Genomic DNA, 16,002 nt, shown 5'->3' on the forward strand with positions numbered 1-16,002 from the left:
GGCCCATTAAAAATATCAGTATAAATTAGAGGATACCGAATGCAAGGTTCTCAACTTAAAATGTTGTATGCACCCTTTAAGAGAGTCAGTTGACTTTGAAAAAACAAATATTTAATCAATACATTTTGTATATTTTGATAACTGTGTTACTCTTGAGTAAAATGATATTTCAAGAAAATTTGGATCAGATAATAGATTTCCTTTCAAAATCTGGCTAAAGGCTACTCCAGTCCACACAACATTCAAAATTAGAAAAAGGTTCATGAGTTTGAAGATAAAATGTAATTGTTTGAGGTTTGAGGAGAACCTCTTACCAGCGAGCTAACATGTCTCACCGTTTCTATCTGTTTGATCCAGACTGTCATGCAGGCCTCTATCTTGTCTGTGATCTCTGTGCTCTTCGCTGCTGCTAGGTAGTCTGCTGGGGTCTTCAGCACCCGCAGGTCAACGGTGTCGCAATCTTTCAAGGTAACCTGGAGACGAGACATGACATTGTTTATTTTTTCTGCAGTGCAATGTATGTTGTTTGTGGAAGTACCTGCTTGTGCTCACAGGTTTGTGGGGAAAGGTATTTAAAAGAATAGACTGTCACAAGTTATTTTAGAGTTGAAAGACTGCTTTAATGAAACTACTGTTATGAAAAAAGGTTCAGATGTTCAGCTGACCCTTTTGTCTCCATATTATTCCTAATCATAATGTATATTCCATTATTAGGATAAGCCAAAATAGACTAGCATACACTGGTTAGTTCACAAAGATTTACATGACCTTCAGTACTGCTGCTAAGTCAAGGGTGATTCTTCATTTGGTATTTTATAGTTGTTAAATCAAAAAAGACCAGACTCATTCTTGAACAGTGTCTGGGTCCTACCTTTTCCTGCAGACTCTCCTGTGCCCCAGCCAAAACCGACACGAAGTTTTCCAGTGATCCTATGAACTCCTGTTTGACTCCCTGGCCCTGGGTGCTGGCCAGTTCCCCCCAGCCATGGCTCATATTCTTCAGGGTGGGAACGATGATGTTGGAGAGCAACTGCTCCACACTTTTCAACGGGCCCCCTTCTTTTGAGTCCAACATACTGAAATTGATATCCTGGGAAGAGGGGAGTGGACACACACACACACATCCAAAAATCAATGCAACATTTCACTGGATCTAACAATTGACACTCAAGAGGGTCCCCAAAAAGCTGAAGTTAACTTCATGAATTTTGGCACAACAGTTGGTTCCAGACAGAATGGTTTAGACATTACTTTGCATACCAGACGAGCATTATAAGTGGCAATATGGCCAAATAACTATTGTCTCAGTATTTCAAAAGGACTGAGAAGATGGCATTGGCAAACATCTTCGGGATTAACAAGAATGGCATTCAAAGTGCATATTTCTGCCAACATCCTATTGAAGTTGAACCCACGTCAGACATTCCTGCTTAAGTCATCAAGCAGTAACATTTTGAAATGAAATGTTGTTCTAACATATGAACACACGTAATTTATCGCTTAGAGTTTCTCTCCTGTTTTTGAAATTAAGGTGTAATCGCTTCCCCATCTTTTATTATAATTCACACACACACACACACACACACAAACACACACACACACACACACACACACACACACACACACACACACACACACACACACACACACACACACACACACACACACACACACAAACTCATGCACGCACAAGCTCATGCACGCACATGCACACGCATGCACACCAAAGTTGCCCCTCTTTCCTCTCCTGCGATGAGTCTCCTGGAGCAAACATGCCCTATTCTCAATAGTGGTGATTAGCTGAGCTGCCACTTGTATCAGAGTGTTGATGTTAAACAGCCTTTAGTCTCAATAGGTCTGAATGAGATGAACCTGTCTTAGTTACCGACACAGTTTATCACACACATGGGCACAAAGAGAAATCTCACTGCCAAAGAACAAGGAATCAAATATTCTAGTGTTTGTCTTCCTTTCACTCAGAGAATAGGTGAAATTATTTTCTCCATTTAGTCCATTAAATACCACTAAAAAGTAGAATTGATTTTTGCCTTCTTTTATATACAAATACCATAACTATACAGCATCTGTGTAAATGTTTGTACCCTACAAGTTTTCTATAAACATTTATTAATTTTTTTTAAAACCCTTTGATACAAAACATGGGTCAAAAGTGACCTGGCTCAGTTTTTATTTTTTATATCTTTGCACTGAAATAATTTCATCATTGAGTTTTTCAGGTATTCCCCAATTAACAAATTGTTTTTGATCATCACACATCCTTGTTGTTATTCTTTCTTTGTTACTTTTTGAATAAAAATCCTTTTTGTATCACTACCTTTCTAATGCACAACATGGGTCAAAAACTACCCGTATTAACTTCCTGTGTTAATTCATGCATGACTGACTTTTTCTTTGCTATATTTTTTTCATAAATGTATTTTATCTTTTAATATTCTAAGTATTCATTAAATATCCTGTTTTTGATTACCACAAATCATTATTTACCTTTTTCCTTTCTTACTTTATAAACAAACCAAAATTTTGTATTTCTACATCACTTTTACACACATGGGTCAAAAACGACCCGTATACATGTATTCACTACGGAGCACCTGCCATTCATTTCACAAGGCTGCTTTTGCACATCTGATGCGTGTAAGTCTTATTTTATAATCCATTACTAGTGAGAAAGAGAAATATGTGCAATACCAACTAGCTGTTAGCTAGCTAGCTTATTTTCTGGTTAGCTAACCATAGCTAGATCAACAAAATGTTAGTATTGCAGTATCATTTCAGACTTACGGAAGACATGGTTAAACAGATGCTGCGAGAAGAACAAGATGAGGAAAATTAGGTGGCAATTCTTGGACTTGTTTCTGGGTCTGTAATATCTGATGCTGAGGACCTAGACTGTGTTCCATATGATCATGGAGTTGTGGTTGGGTCTTGGAGTCCAGTTCATTTGATGACATGAAAGGCTCATCTTCTATGTCATCAAAGGAGCCTCGTTTGATGACACAGAAGTTGAGCCTTTCATGTCATCAAATGACAGAAGGCTCCTTTGGATGACATATAAGACTCCAGTTAAAGAGGGGACTCTGTCTGTGTGGGTTATGTCTCACTCCAGCTTCTTCCCCCAGTCCAAAGATATACAAGACTCTAAATTGGCCGTAGGTGTGAATGTGAGTGTGAATGGTTGTTTGCCTTGGTGTGTTGGCCCTGTCATGGAATGGCGACCTGTCCAGGGTGCATTCCCCCATGACCCTCAAAGGATAAGCAGTATAGATAATGCATGGATGGATGATCTTATTCCCACATGTACAAAAATGCAAAAAGGTGCAATCATGGTGAAATGAGTAATATAATTCCACAGTTGTGCTCCGTTCCAAATCCCTGATCAACCTTCACCTGTACTGTAAGAACTGAGTGACTTCATGCAACAGTATAACGTGACTCACTCTGTATATGTTCTCAGAGGTGATTGCCTTAGAAGTGTTGTCTCTGGTGAAGAAGACACACAACCCCGTCAGCGCCACATCCCTCCCGTCCGTCACAAACACTTTACATTTCTTGCTGCTACCAGGCTGCTGGGCAACAAGCTGGGGGGGTGCAGGAGCTGCTGCTGTTGCTACAAAAAAAGAGAGAATTGTTTTTCTTCACATCCACCTTTGACTTTGACTGTAAACATAATACTATGGCATTGCTTTAGAATTAAATTGTAACAATGCAGTGACTGCCCACTTTTAAAACGACTCTGGTTCCAGAAGTAAATTTCTGATTCATTTTATACATTTCAGAAAATCCTTAGAAAAAGAGTTTTTAAGCCCGGAACCAAGCCGACCAGGTACGAAATGAATCGTTACCATAAAACATTTAATTCAGAGCAAAAAATTGGAAAGGGCATACAGAGATACAAAACTGTGTACATAATTATTTTAAGAGTGTTGGAACTATGTATAGAATGCATAAATGCAGGTGATATCATACAGACCAGTGGCTTCTACAGGAGCATATAAAATCGTTTCACAATCTAGTAGCTTGTGGTAAAACTACCTTAGATCGTTACTTTGACAGTTATTATGGCTCATTAAAATCTCTTAGCAGAAAATGAAAGTTTATTTTTACTTACGGATCCACGCTGTTGAACTCTATTGACTTTTGTCATTAAACCAATAACATTATTGAAAGCAAAAATGGTATTGGTTTAATGACGAAAGATGATGAATGATTGCCATCACTGATAAAGGGTAAATGCATACAGGACAGAAACTGAACTTTATGTGTCGCAGTCAATCACATAGATTCTAGTCATATCAATGATATTTGATACAAGCACATTACCTGCTTCGACTGGCGGGGCGTCCTGATAGTAGAACATGAGGTGTGGAAGACCATCAACCACAAAGAATTGCTGCATGCGCTCAATCTGAGATGAAAAGAAAAATCTCAGTGTGATCACTCCCCATCCCAAACTTAGAGATGCTGTGTAGTTATTGTAGAACCTCGCACTCAGTGCAAACATGACCGAACTTCAAACTAAAACAATTACTCTCAGTCCAAATCTTAACCCCTCAAACCACAGTCATTTTGTAAAATTACTAAATTAGTTATTCAAATGCTACCAAAGCTATATATTCTTAGTTTATAGGCTGGTGCAATTTTCAAACGGTTAAAATGTACCTGATTCCCCTCCAGTATGGAATCTTCCACATCAGCTTTTTCCAGTCCCAGACATGAAGCCACAATACTGAGGATGTAGTCATGCCTTCCATCCAGCTGGGCACGCTTAGCTTCACGCTCCTCCTTCAACTTTTGCTAAACAAAATGTACAGACAGTGATAATTATTATGAAGATGAGGTGTCCATGCTAACGAAATAAAGCAAGTGTCATAACAAGTGTCTATTCGCTTTTGAATATTTTAGTTATTATGTGTGTGTGTGTGTGTGTGTGTGTGTGTGTGTGTGTGTGTGTGTGTGTGTGTGTGTGTGTGTGTGTGTGTGTGTGTGTGTGTGTGTGTGTGTGTGTGTGTGTGTGTGTGTGTGATATTACGCTCCCATGAGTCCAAAGAGAAAAAAGAAACAAAAAAAGCCATCAAACCATATTTCACATACTTGGTATGTTGTGATGAGGCTTTTGGTAATGACAGATGTTTGAGGCTCTCCTGTGGTCATGTACTCAGACATTGTTTAAGTAAGAGTCCATTCGAAGAATCACAGTTATGTTCAGTTTTCAATGAACAACTCACAGAATATGTCACAAAAAGGATCATGAAAAATCACCAGTACATTGTCCAGGCACAGCACCAAAATGTCAAAAAACATCCACGTCAAAACGTCAATATTCCTTCAAGAATTCCAAATGTACATCCTCAGTTTCATCCACAAGTGCCTCTATGTCTCTGCAGTGACTCAAATACAGGTGACCAACACCACAGCCGGTTTACAACAGGCCCTGGCCAGCGTCCAGGTTGGAGGGACAGTAAAATGAACAACAATGGGTTGCCAGGTTCTGTTAGTAACACATCAACAAGGTCAGCCAATAAATTAACCTGGCGTTTCACTGTGTACCAGCTGCATGTTTAATTTGAATTCTCCTCCCTCTTTCTCTGACTGGGATTCAAACCAGGGGAATGACAAGAACAGTTTCTTTCTGGTTTGAAATACTGTTTAGATTGACGTCACTGTGGTTAAACCGTCTTTTTAAAAGGCTCTCTTCTACAACAAAGCAGGAAACATCCTCTTGTGACTGGCCATGCCGAAAATAGACACTTGAGAGCGAGCTCTTTAATATACCAGACTGTTTAGAGAATAATTGCTGGATTTAACTTCAATAATGACACTGATATATCCATGTTGTTTGGCTTCATAGAAGAAGGATTCTTAGTGTTATGTGGCTTTATCCTTAAATATCTTCTTTTTCTTGTCAGCTGAATCTGCTCAATAAAGTTTGCAACACCGGACGTTCACTGTACATCCAAGCACACTGGATTGTGCTGAGAATCAGACTGGAGAGAATGGATGTGACTTGTTTTGTGGGATGGATCAGATAAAAAAATGTCAAAAATGCTAAAAGGAAAATAAAGCAGACAAAATAAATCCAAAAGATAGAAAGGATGATTAGACAGACATGGCATAATGGAGGAAGAGGTGGAGGAAGAAAGAAATGACAGCATGAAACAGATGTAGAGAAAAGAGGGAGAGAAGGCTGAGGACAAATGATGAAACTGACTGAATCCCAAACAGGATGGAGAAATAAGGATAGACATATAGGATTGGTAGCTGTGTGCAGGGAAGACAAGAAAACAGGAAATAAGGCAAAAGGGAAAGAGGCATGAGGCATGGACTTGGACAAAGAGAGAAAGCACAATTCTATATATAGTGCAGGTTTGGGTGGTTAAGACTCAAGGTATTGATTCGTGTTAGTTAGAGCCTGGGGGATGGGTGGGTGGTCATGTGAAGGGAAGGGAGAGTGAGGAGGAGCAACAACCGCCTCAACAACAACAACCTCACAAGCCGTAGGTTTCGACTCCGTAAGCAGGCACATGCAGCAGGACATTCATCTGTCAGAAAGAAACCTGCCATGATGATATTTACCAACAGGCGCGTTTCAAGGGAGCAGATGCCAGTTTCTAAGCACAACAAAATTAAAGTCCTGTTCTCACTGCACACAGTTTCAGTCACTTCACACATGAACATGTTGACCTGTACTTTTCATGTGCTCTTCTACATTTCAAAGCATTTCTTAAGCGAGCCAAACATGAGAACAGAGACACCTTTTGTGGTTAGAGCACAAGAGAGATAAACAAGAGCTCACATCTGGATGACCTACTGTATGTGACTCTAATTGTGAAAAGCTTACTTTTTTTTTTTCTTTCTGATTTCTAGAAATTTCTCCCGATCTTGCATTACAAAACATTACAACCATATATCTCAAATACGTTTAAATAAACCCTTCAGAACTCTGACAGTAAATCACACCAACCTGTCTCTGGAGATATGCACACACACACTATATAGACTCGCAACATTCGCTTCACACGTCAACCATAAAAAAAAGGACACCAAGCCAACAGTTGCTGGGCGACCAGCCATTTCAGACCTTCTCCCTGCCTTTATTCCAAATTGCATGAACAGCCAACTCAGTCGTCAGCCCGGAGACAAACAGTACACACGCAATGCAGAGCAGCACACAAGCAGTCTCAGTCACCACTGAATATAAGACATGAACATATCCAACAATAACAGGCTTAAACAATGACACACACACACAAACACACACACACTAACACATCCGTATTTAGTTATTCTAATAACACAGACAAAAGCCAGCAGTGACAGAGTCATGTAACAGCAGCTTCAACATTAATAGCTTTCAAAAGCAAACAAAGCCCCATCCTGAGATAAGCCAAGTCGAGATGAGTTAAAGAGAATACAGCTGTGACAATACAAATGTGAAGCAGGACCGTTTGGCACAAATATGGTCTGGTTATTTGTATAATATTTAAAAAAAAGATTTTCAGAATGTTTCCAGTTCCCTGTCAAACATCAGATAAACAGATCATGATGAGTCCATTTTAATTTACTTCCTCTGGGGAATAGAACTAACACACGCTGTCAAAATCAGAATAGTAGTTGGGGATAAAGTATTGGAGCTAATTTTGTCCATTTAAATTCAAATCACTCTAATGTAGAGGAAAGATCCTGTCGGCGCCAGGAAATGGGAGATATGACACAACAACAACAACCATGCTGCAGGATTAATCTTACCTGAATGACCTTGGAAACTGTTTGTCTCCAGAGCTGCTTTCTAAACACCTGCGACATGACAGTTCAACTCCTCTCTCGCTCGAATCCTTCTATATCTTCTCTGTCACCTGCTATCACTCTCTCATCTACATGTACAGAGGTGAGCCGTATACTCTCGCCCTTAGAGGGATTAGCCCTATCAAGTTGTCAGCGGTGACCATCTGAGCTGAGGCTATGCCTGTTTTAACTTTAATGGCCTTTCCTGTCAGCAGCGTATGAGTTTTCACTGCCGGGCTGTGGTCGACTATTCGAAAACAAATGGAAAAACACATGTGGATCATGCGCTGGTGCATATTTGTGAATGCGCAGGTAAAAACACATTAAGACACAGATGATTAGAGGAAGCCTGACAGCTCCTACACCCACAAACTAACACAAAAAGGAAGCAAGACCGAAACATCCTGATTTCACCAACTATTGCAAGGAAGTGTTCAAAGGTGGATTCTGTGTTGAAGCCATGGCCTATTTATAAGGATGGACAACATGCCAGCTCCTCAAAAGTGAGGCCTAATCCTCTTGATCACCCCCTGTTGGATGGCTGCAGTATACGCCATAAACCCCACCTCCTCCATGTTAGTTGATGGAACATGGGCTAAACTAAAAAGTCAGAGTACAGGCCAAACAAATCTCAAAATGTTTTTCGCCATTTTCTGTTGTCATTATTATTTTGGTAAGATTGGTTTTAATTAGGTATTTGATGCTATAAACAGCGAGAGATTGACAGCTGCATCAGCGAGACCTCAATACAGCTGCTCCATGCCCAGATTGCTACCAAGCAGAGTCTGGCTCCAAATGTGTCATACCCAAGATATTTCTGCTTCATTTCTATTATCCATCTTTATATACAGATATTTTGATATAGTTATGGAGGGAACTTTGCAAATAATAGTCAAAAATGCAGGGATATTTCACATAGCGCCTTTTACATGTACCTTATCTACAAAACCAAGTTACAGAAGAACTATGTAACCTCAAGGCCAAAACAATCATGCAACAGGCCAATATTTTTAAATTTCAATCTGGACTATAGCTGCAGGCGGAAAGTTAAAACCTTCTGTGTTGTCTGACATAATGCCAGAAAAGCAGATTGAAAAATGATTGAACCTCTCAATGTTACATTATTAAATGCACTTGCTCATTTATTTTTGTGTAATAATCCTGTTTAGATGGTAACAGGTTTCTTAATAAATACATTTAAGTCAGCAGTAACGTGACTTATTAAACTATATGTTGTGTAAAAAGAGCTGCAGCAACAGCTTAATACAGAAACAGCTCTAATTTTGATAATGACTATATCTGTTGTCAGATGAAATATGTCATTACTGCTGCTTGTGTGGGCTCTGCATAACCTGTGGTGCAATAGGCTTTCACACATAAATAAAAAGTAGATTTTTCTAAAGATTTTTTCCCTGCTTTTTCCTTCTTGAGCTCTCCTACCATCTGCTTAGATACAAACACATCAGCTGTTTCCTGAATCCTGACACATTAAAGATAAATTACATTTGGCCCATGTAGCGCGTTAACAAGCCAAGCTGTGTGTAACTCCAGAACTCGTGGGTCACCTTACCTTGTTTAGATAGTCTGGTTGAAAAGGAAGCATCGTCGACAATGGCCTTGCACACTGACACTTCTTTTCAAGTCATTCCACCTTCGTAATTGGCTTTGCATTGCATGACATTGGAGAATTACAGCGTCCACACAAAGACAATAAGACAGAGAACGAGTGGCTCTGCTCCAGCCTGTGTGTGAGCAATCAGCCTTCTTATTTGCCCTGTGACAAAGGTAACTGCTCTGAAATTATGAGCGTGTTGCAGCTAAAAGGGGGCTGCTGACTAGATAATGTGGTGTTGGATGACCTGCAAGGTAATAATAAAGGTCCTGCTCTCACCTTACAAGTCTATTACAACAATTGGATGAAGAGAATGGGGGCGACTGTGGGGGTGGAAAGCTTGTTAAAACACATTCAGTGGGCGACATTTACACACATAGCTTATTGAGAAATATACACAATAATTTGAAAATGAACCTCAACAAGCATTCGTCACCCTCTTTAATGACAACAGGGTTCTCGTTGTAAACACCTCCTTGATTGTACATTAGCATGTATTGCCATTGTATGCTAACTGACTGACACAATGCTCATGTAGAGACAGTAGCAACAGCTTTAAAATACAGCTGAAGAGTAAGAATGTAAAGCTGGGGGTGACTCATATACCATATTGATATTTACAGTGCATCCTGCCGAAACCATGTCCTGCTTCTCTGTCCCTGCTCCTTCACTTTGTCTTTTCTAAATACAGGAAAAAATGCCCCACAATTGACAGACATTATCATCTCACATAACATATAAGTAAAATATAACCTGTCATAACGGCACTGCTTGTTTGTTTGGCTCTCTGGTTTATCACTTTGTAGTTAAACATAATAAAAATGTATATTAACAATAAGTGTAAGCAAGAAAGTAAGGTTAAGTAAGATTGATCCTTGTTGCAAAAACAGTTAGAAGTGCAATTGTGACATGGGTCAAGGACTATACGTTGCATTTGCACAGACTTAGTGTTTGACCTGATTGCATTGTGGGAAGTAGAGGTGAAAAGATTGCTAGCCACTCATTAATCAGCAACTAGAATGGCACTCAAGAAGCGCATACTTCTGCCAAGGCCAAACAATCCCCTTATGAAACCACATTTAAATGAACTAGATCCAGATTTTAACTTGGATCTGAATCAACTTGCACATACAAATATCTGTCCCCTTAACATTCCAGATACTTTTTGCATCAAACTCCGTTAATTATTATCAGAGAAATCAATGAAAACTTTTCAAAAACGCCCTATTTTTTCAACGTTAAAGAAAGTTGAAATAAACTTGGATTCGCCTCCTGATCCAGATCTCCGCCATAATATACTGGGTTCTTTTCTGACCCATACCATATAATTTCACCAAGCTTCGTGGTAATCTGTTCATTTGTTTTTCTGCATAATCCTGCTAACAAACAAACATGATGATGAAACTAGTTTTATCATCGCTGAATTACAAAACATTTGTTGAATGCCATTTGGTTTTGAACAAAACCAGCAATATGACAATGTGCTCTCTTTTTGACATTTTATAAAGTAAATGAATTATCGGAGGGAAATAATTGAACTGTAATGAAAATGATTATTAGTTGCAGCCTAATCATTTACCCAGCGAACACACACACACACACACAAACACAGACCTCCCACAAATTAATAATAAATTCCATTAGCTTGCATCCAGCAGATGAAAAGCACAGCTCTCTATCCGCGTGGATCTGACTGATGATTTGATATTGAAGAAATGATTCCGAAGCTTTGCATTTTAAAAGCAGCACGGTCATCAATTTTTCACCACCCCATGACTGATTTTCTATGTTCAACTGTCTGGTTGCGAGCTGCCATGAAACAGGAGAGTGACTGTAAATTATAAATGAGGGGGTTGGTGAGATCTAAAAGAGAAAGACATAGACAGAGAAAGGTCCACAGTTCTCCCCGAGGATGCTCACACTGACACAGACATGGAGGCGCTTAAACACATCTGTTTCCAAACTACACCAGCACAGCTCTGAGGAGTCTGCATTTTGTATTTTGACCTGCACTCTGTCTCTCTGTTTATTGATTTTGTTGCCTGTCTGGTTCTAATCATTTAATTTGACTTCATCTCAATCTGTCTATTAATCCACACTATGCTGGATTGGCTGTGATAATCTGGGTCCATTCCATGCAGCAGGTAGTCACCACCATATCTTATTTCTGTCTGCCAATGTTCATTTTCTCTTTTATTTTGATCAGCATTGCATGAAAACGAGTCCAACTAAATCAATTTGAAGAAATGAAATTCTATTAGTGCACATACTGTGTGCAATCAACTGAGCAGATCCACAGAGTTAGATTGCTGTGGTGTCTGGCTACTGCAGAGTTTTTGATGGTTTTTGCATACTAATTGGACATGCATTTCATAGTGAGCTATATAGTACAATTTTTATCTTCGAGCCATGATTTACTCTAGAGTTGTAATGGAGAAATAATCCCAAAATTATTATGAGCTGTAAATAGATATTGCCAAATCCAAAATCCATGGAGAGATTACACCCTTCCCCAGGACCCAAATGACTGCATCCAGACCTTTGTGAAGCGAGTGAGTGAATTAGACACCTACAAGTAAAAAAGAGTTCTTGGTTTTAAATAAACTAAATTAATTTGCTATTCACACAAAGAGGCTCTTACTGATATGAATAACTAGAATTATAAAGTTCAATCGTTTGTCTTTGCAGAGCATCATTTCAGCTGACATCACAGTCAGTATAATAGGAGCACACTGCCATCTAGTGGACTATGGCTGATAATACAGTACCACCAAGAAGTACAACAGGTTGTGCCTCCAGCTTTTTTTGAATATGTCTGATAGGCCAGTGATTCTGTGTGGTTCTCAGAGCAGCTATCAAAAGTGATGAGGTTGTGAAGTGTGAATTCTGTTTGTTCGATTTTTCATATAAGAGTGAAGGGAATTCTGAGGTAAGGTTTCACTCTCCCAGTTCATATGATCTAACTTAGAGTACATCAGTCTGTGCCGATAAATGCCAATGGTAATTAATATGAGGTTGATTCATTTATTGAAAAAAATTAAATATGAAGAACCTTTCATTCCACTGATTGACAGAATACTGAATTGCACCTTGATCTATTTAAAACAAAGCCCACCTTCTATTTAAGTTATGTAAATCTAGCAGTCCCACGCTCTTAGGAAATATAGTATTATTCATTATTAAATATTTGACACACCTTATTTTTGAATAGGTTATGTGGGAGAACAACACAAAAATAATGTCTTGATTGAATATTTACAAAAATAGTTTCACCACATCAACACAAACCCATACATCATAAATCTAATGGATGAATCTGGAAACTTTTCACTGACCCCCCAGTCAGACAGACAAGAACTCGACAAGAACTAGACAAGAACAGAGGGCATTGTCGTTCCATTCAAACAACATTCAAACAAGTGGCAGGATATAATACATATGTATGACTTAAATAATAATAGTAATTATTATAATAATATTCTTTATACAACAAACTGTAAAGCACTGGGCCACAGCAACTTTGCCAAGTGGGATAGTCTGCATGTGTGTGTAGAAGGAAGAAAAAGGAAAAGTAGTGGATCACAGGCTTATTTTTGTTGGCCTAAAACAGCAGCTAACTACACTCTTACGATACTACATTCAAACAAGTATGAGGTCATCATAGTTATAATGGTGCTGATCATTAGAGGTGAGGGTTATTTTGGTCAAACCTGCATCTCACTGAGTGACTCCACCTGGACAGAAGGCTGGGTGGCTCTGATCCTGTAGCTGACTTTAGCGAGTCGAGAGCTAAAGGACATAGCTCCAACATTCCGTCACTGAAAAAAAAAAACTCTTGGCTGTAATTTTTCCGTCGTCACCCGCGTAGAAAATGTTTTTTCTCCGCTGTTCGCTCAAACTGCGGATTAGTTAAAGTGGTGAGAGGGTCCTGGTACTGATCCCCCTCAAATAACGTGTTGTCAGTGGCTAGCCTAACTTGTTAGTGGTCTCCAAGGTAACGAGGCGCAGTTTGCTAAAGGGCCATAACGGGACAGCTGACATGGAGCCACTCACTCTACTCTGGGTTTGGTTGTGTTCAAGTGGGATAAGTGAAAGTTTAACTGGTAATAAAACCACATGACAATATGAGGATTCATTACACAGACAGTCATATTATTTAACCAAGTAAAAACTGTGTGGGGGTAGATAATGATTAATTAAAAAAAAAAAAAAAACTGCACCTTAGCACCGCACGTGCCTATTGTTTTTTCTGTATATATTGTTGTTTTATGTCCGATTTGTTGTTATGTCCAAAGGCACCAACCACACCAAGGCAATTTCCTGTATATGTAAATATACTTGGCAATAAAAAGAATTCTGATTCTGATTCTGATTCTGATTAGCTAATGTCTGGACTAACCTAAAATCAGGCTAAATGTTACACTCTCACTACTTCCTCAACAAGCCTCTAAAAGGTTATAACAATTTTTGGTTTAATGAATGTTTAGGGTCAAACCTGCATCTCACTGGGTGGATCTGCTCCTGTAGTTTGTCTTAATCCTCCTGGGGAAAAAAAACGTATCTCGTTCCGTTGTAATGGTTTCCATGGTAACGAGGCACACCCAGGAAAAGGGTCACCTGTGTGGATGAAGAACTTTGGACTAACTTATTCTGTGGCCTCGGATGGAAGAATGAACTGAAGATATTTGCTAAATTTCTTAAATGCAACCCATGAACTTGTATTATTCACTGGTGTATTTATTTACTTTATCTATTTTGTTCTTGCTCTAATCTTGTTCTTATGTTGTCCTTAATATTGTGTCAACATCAGCATACTCTTTGAAATGTTGCAACATGCCTCAAAGGTTTGTACTTGTTGTCACTGTTTACAATAAAGTTTTAAAAACTGGGTTAGGGTTAGATTGGGATTGACTGGGATAAATCGAGGACCCTTCCTGAAGGATCGCCTACTGCAGCACACGGAAAGTGAACTCATGTGACCTTATGTTAGTGCCAATCGGATTGATTTACTTATTGATTAACAATAAGGCAAGACAAGTTGTTTTTTAAGCACAGCAACGTAATTCAAAGTGCTTTACATTATATGTTCAAGGCATCATGGGAAAAATGTAAAATGATTAAAATAATGCAAAAAAATCATTAAATTGAAAAGTGTTGGTTTGAAAAATGAATTAGCAAACAAAAAGTATAAGAAACACAAGGGTAAAGATTAAATAGCAACATTAAATGACAAGAATACCATAGGAATCAATATAAGCAGCAGAAAACACAGGACGAGCCGTCAACAATGTTCCCACATTTGTTATGAAAGCAACCACCCTCTTGAAAACCAGTTGGTGCAACTCAAGGGGTTTATCCCATTTGAATAAATACATTTAATAAACAACCAGCACAGAAACCAGCACATTATCAACATTTAATAATATGTGTGATGCACCACTAGCCACAGATAATAATCAAAATATAAACAAGGAATAATAATATGTGTAATGCATTGCCTAGTGGTGTGGGAAAACATGACACACGCACAGATTTTCCTGAAACCACTGCCACAGATTTCTCTCCTGACACCTGCAGCTGTTTCCAGTTGTTTGTCAGATTGAAGTCCATCCAGAAAGATGAGCAGTTTGATTCTATTACCTCTTGTCATTCCATCGTAGTGATTGAAGCTCCACTTATCCATTTGTTTCAAAAGGGTTGCACCAAATCTTTGTATCATTAGTAAAAAACTTAAAATTGACATTGTTAGAATCGATTCTTCATTTTTGCCATGGACTTTTGTGTGAAGCACTTTGTAACCTTGTATAGATAAGTGCGATACAAATAAAGTTATTTTTATTATAATTGTTACAAAAGATGCTGTGAAATCTTCAAGATTTTCAAAACAGATGGTTGCCTAATGTCGTGTTCTTACATTTATCATCAGCAAACAGTTAAAATAAATATGCAAACTAACTGATGACGAGGTCATTTATTATTATTATTATTGTATTATTGTCATAATTAATATATAAATAAAACCAATTGTAAAAAATGTAAGAAACATTGTTTGTCTTGTGTTGCTGTGTTGTGTTGTCACTGTGTTAATTGATCAGAGCCATGAATCCTGTATCTATATTCAGAAAGACATACACAGGTAGATGTTAGCTTACTTGTTATATTTATTTACAAAATTAAACATATTTACAATATTTACATCATTATAATATTTTGGACAAACTTTTATCTACACATCCCTCTCTTCTTTGTACAATGATTGTCTGCTGGTTCAGGAGTTTGTCTTTGTTCTAGACCTTCACTGTCCCCAGCTGCTGCTCCTCTCTCCTCCACATCCTCTCAACAAACTTCAGCTCGTTCTCTCTCTCACTGAGCTTTTTAAAGATCGAGTCTGCTGCAGCTTCACCTCCAGCCTCCTCTGTCCGACCTTCAGCAGGTTGACCTGCTCCTTCAGAGCTTGGTTCTCCTTGTCCACCTCCTTCTCTCTACTCCAGCTCGTCTCTGCCTCCACCTCTCTGCAGCTCAGTCTCTCAGATCGAGTCTGCTGCAGCTTCACCTCGAGCGTCTCTGCCCGACTCTTCTTCAGCTCC

General features: G+C 38.8%; 1 protein-coding gene across 4 annotated transcripts in view; it reads right to left on the reverse strand.

Moving 5' to 3' along the window:
- dnah5 (dynein, axonemal, heavy chain 5) overlaps positions 1–13,257 on the reverse strand; it is an 84,014-nt gene extending 70,757 nt beyond the window's left edge. For all 4 annotated transcript variants that reach the window (XM_034611782.1, XM_034611785.1, XM_034611784.1 and 1 more), the window contains exons 1-6: positions 13,126–13,257; positions 4,681–4,815; positions 4,342–4,426; positions 3,459–3,628; positions 872–1,090; positions 336–473 (exon numbers count right to left, since the gene is read on the reverse strand). In XM_034611782.1, the coding sequence (XP_034467673.1) occupies positions 336–473; positions 872–1,090; positions 3,459–3,628; positions 4,342–4,426; positions 4,681–4,815; positions 13,126–13,215 (837 nt within the window). In that variant the 5' untranslated portion in view covers positions 13,216–13,257. The remainder of the gene's footprint in view (positions 1–335; positions 474–871; positions 1,091–3,458; positions 3,629–4,341; positions 4,427–4,680; positions 4,816–13,125) is intronic.
- Positions 13,258–16,002: the final 2,745 nt, after the last annotated feature.

Source organism: Hippoglossus hippoglossus, chromosome 16 (genome assembly GCF_009819705.1).
Source record: "Hippoglossus hippoglossus isolate fHipHip1 chromosome 16, fHipHip1.pri, whole genome shotgun sequence".
Lineage (NCBI taxonomy): Eukaryota > Metazoa > Chordata > Actinopteri > Pleuronectiformes > Pleuronectidae > Hippoglossus > Hippoglossus hippoglossus.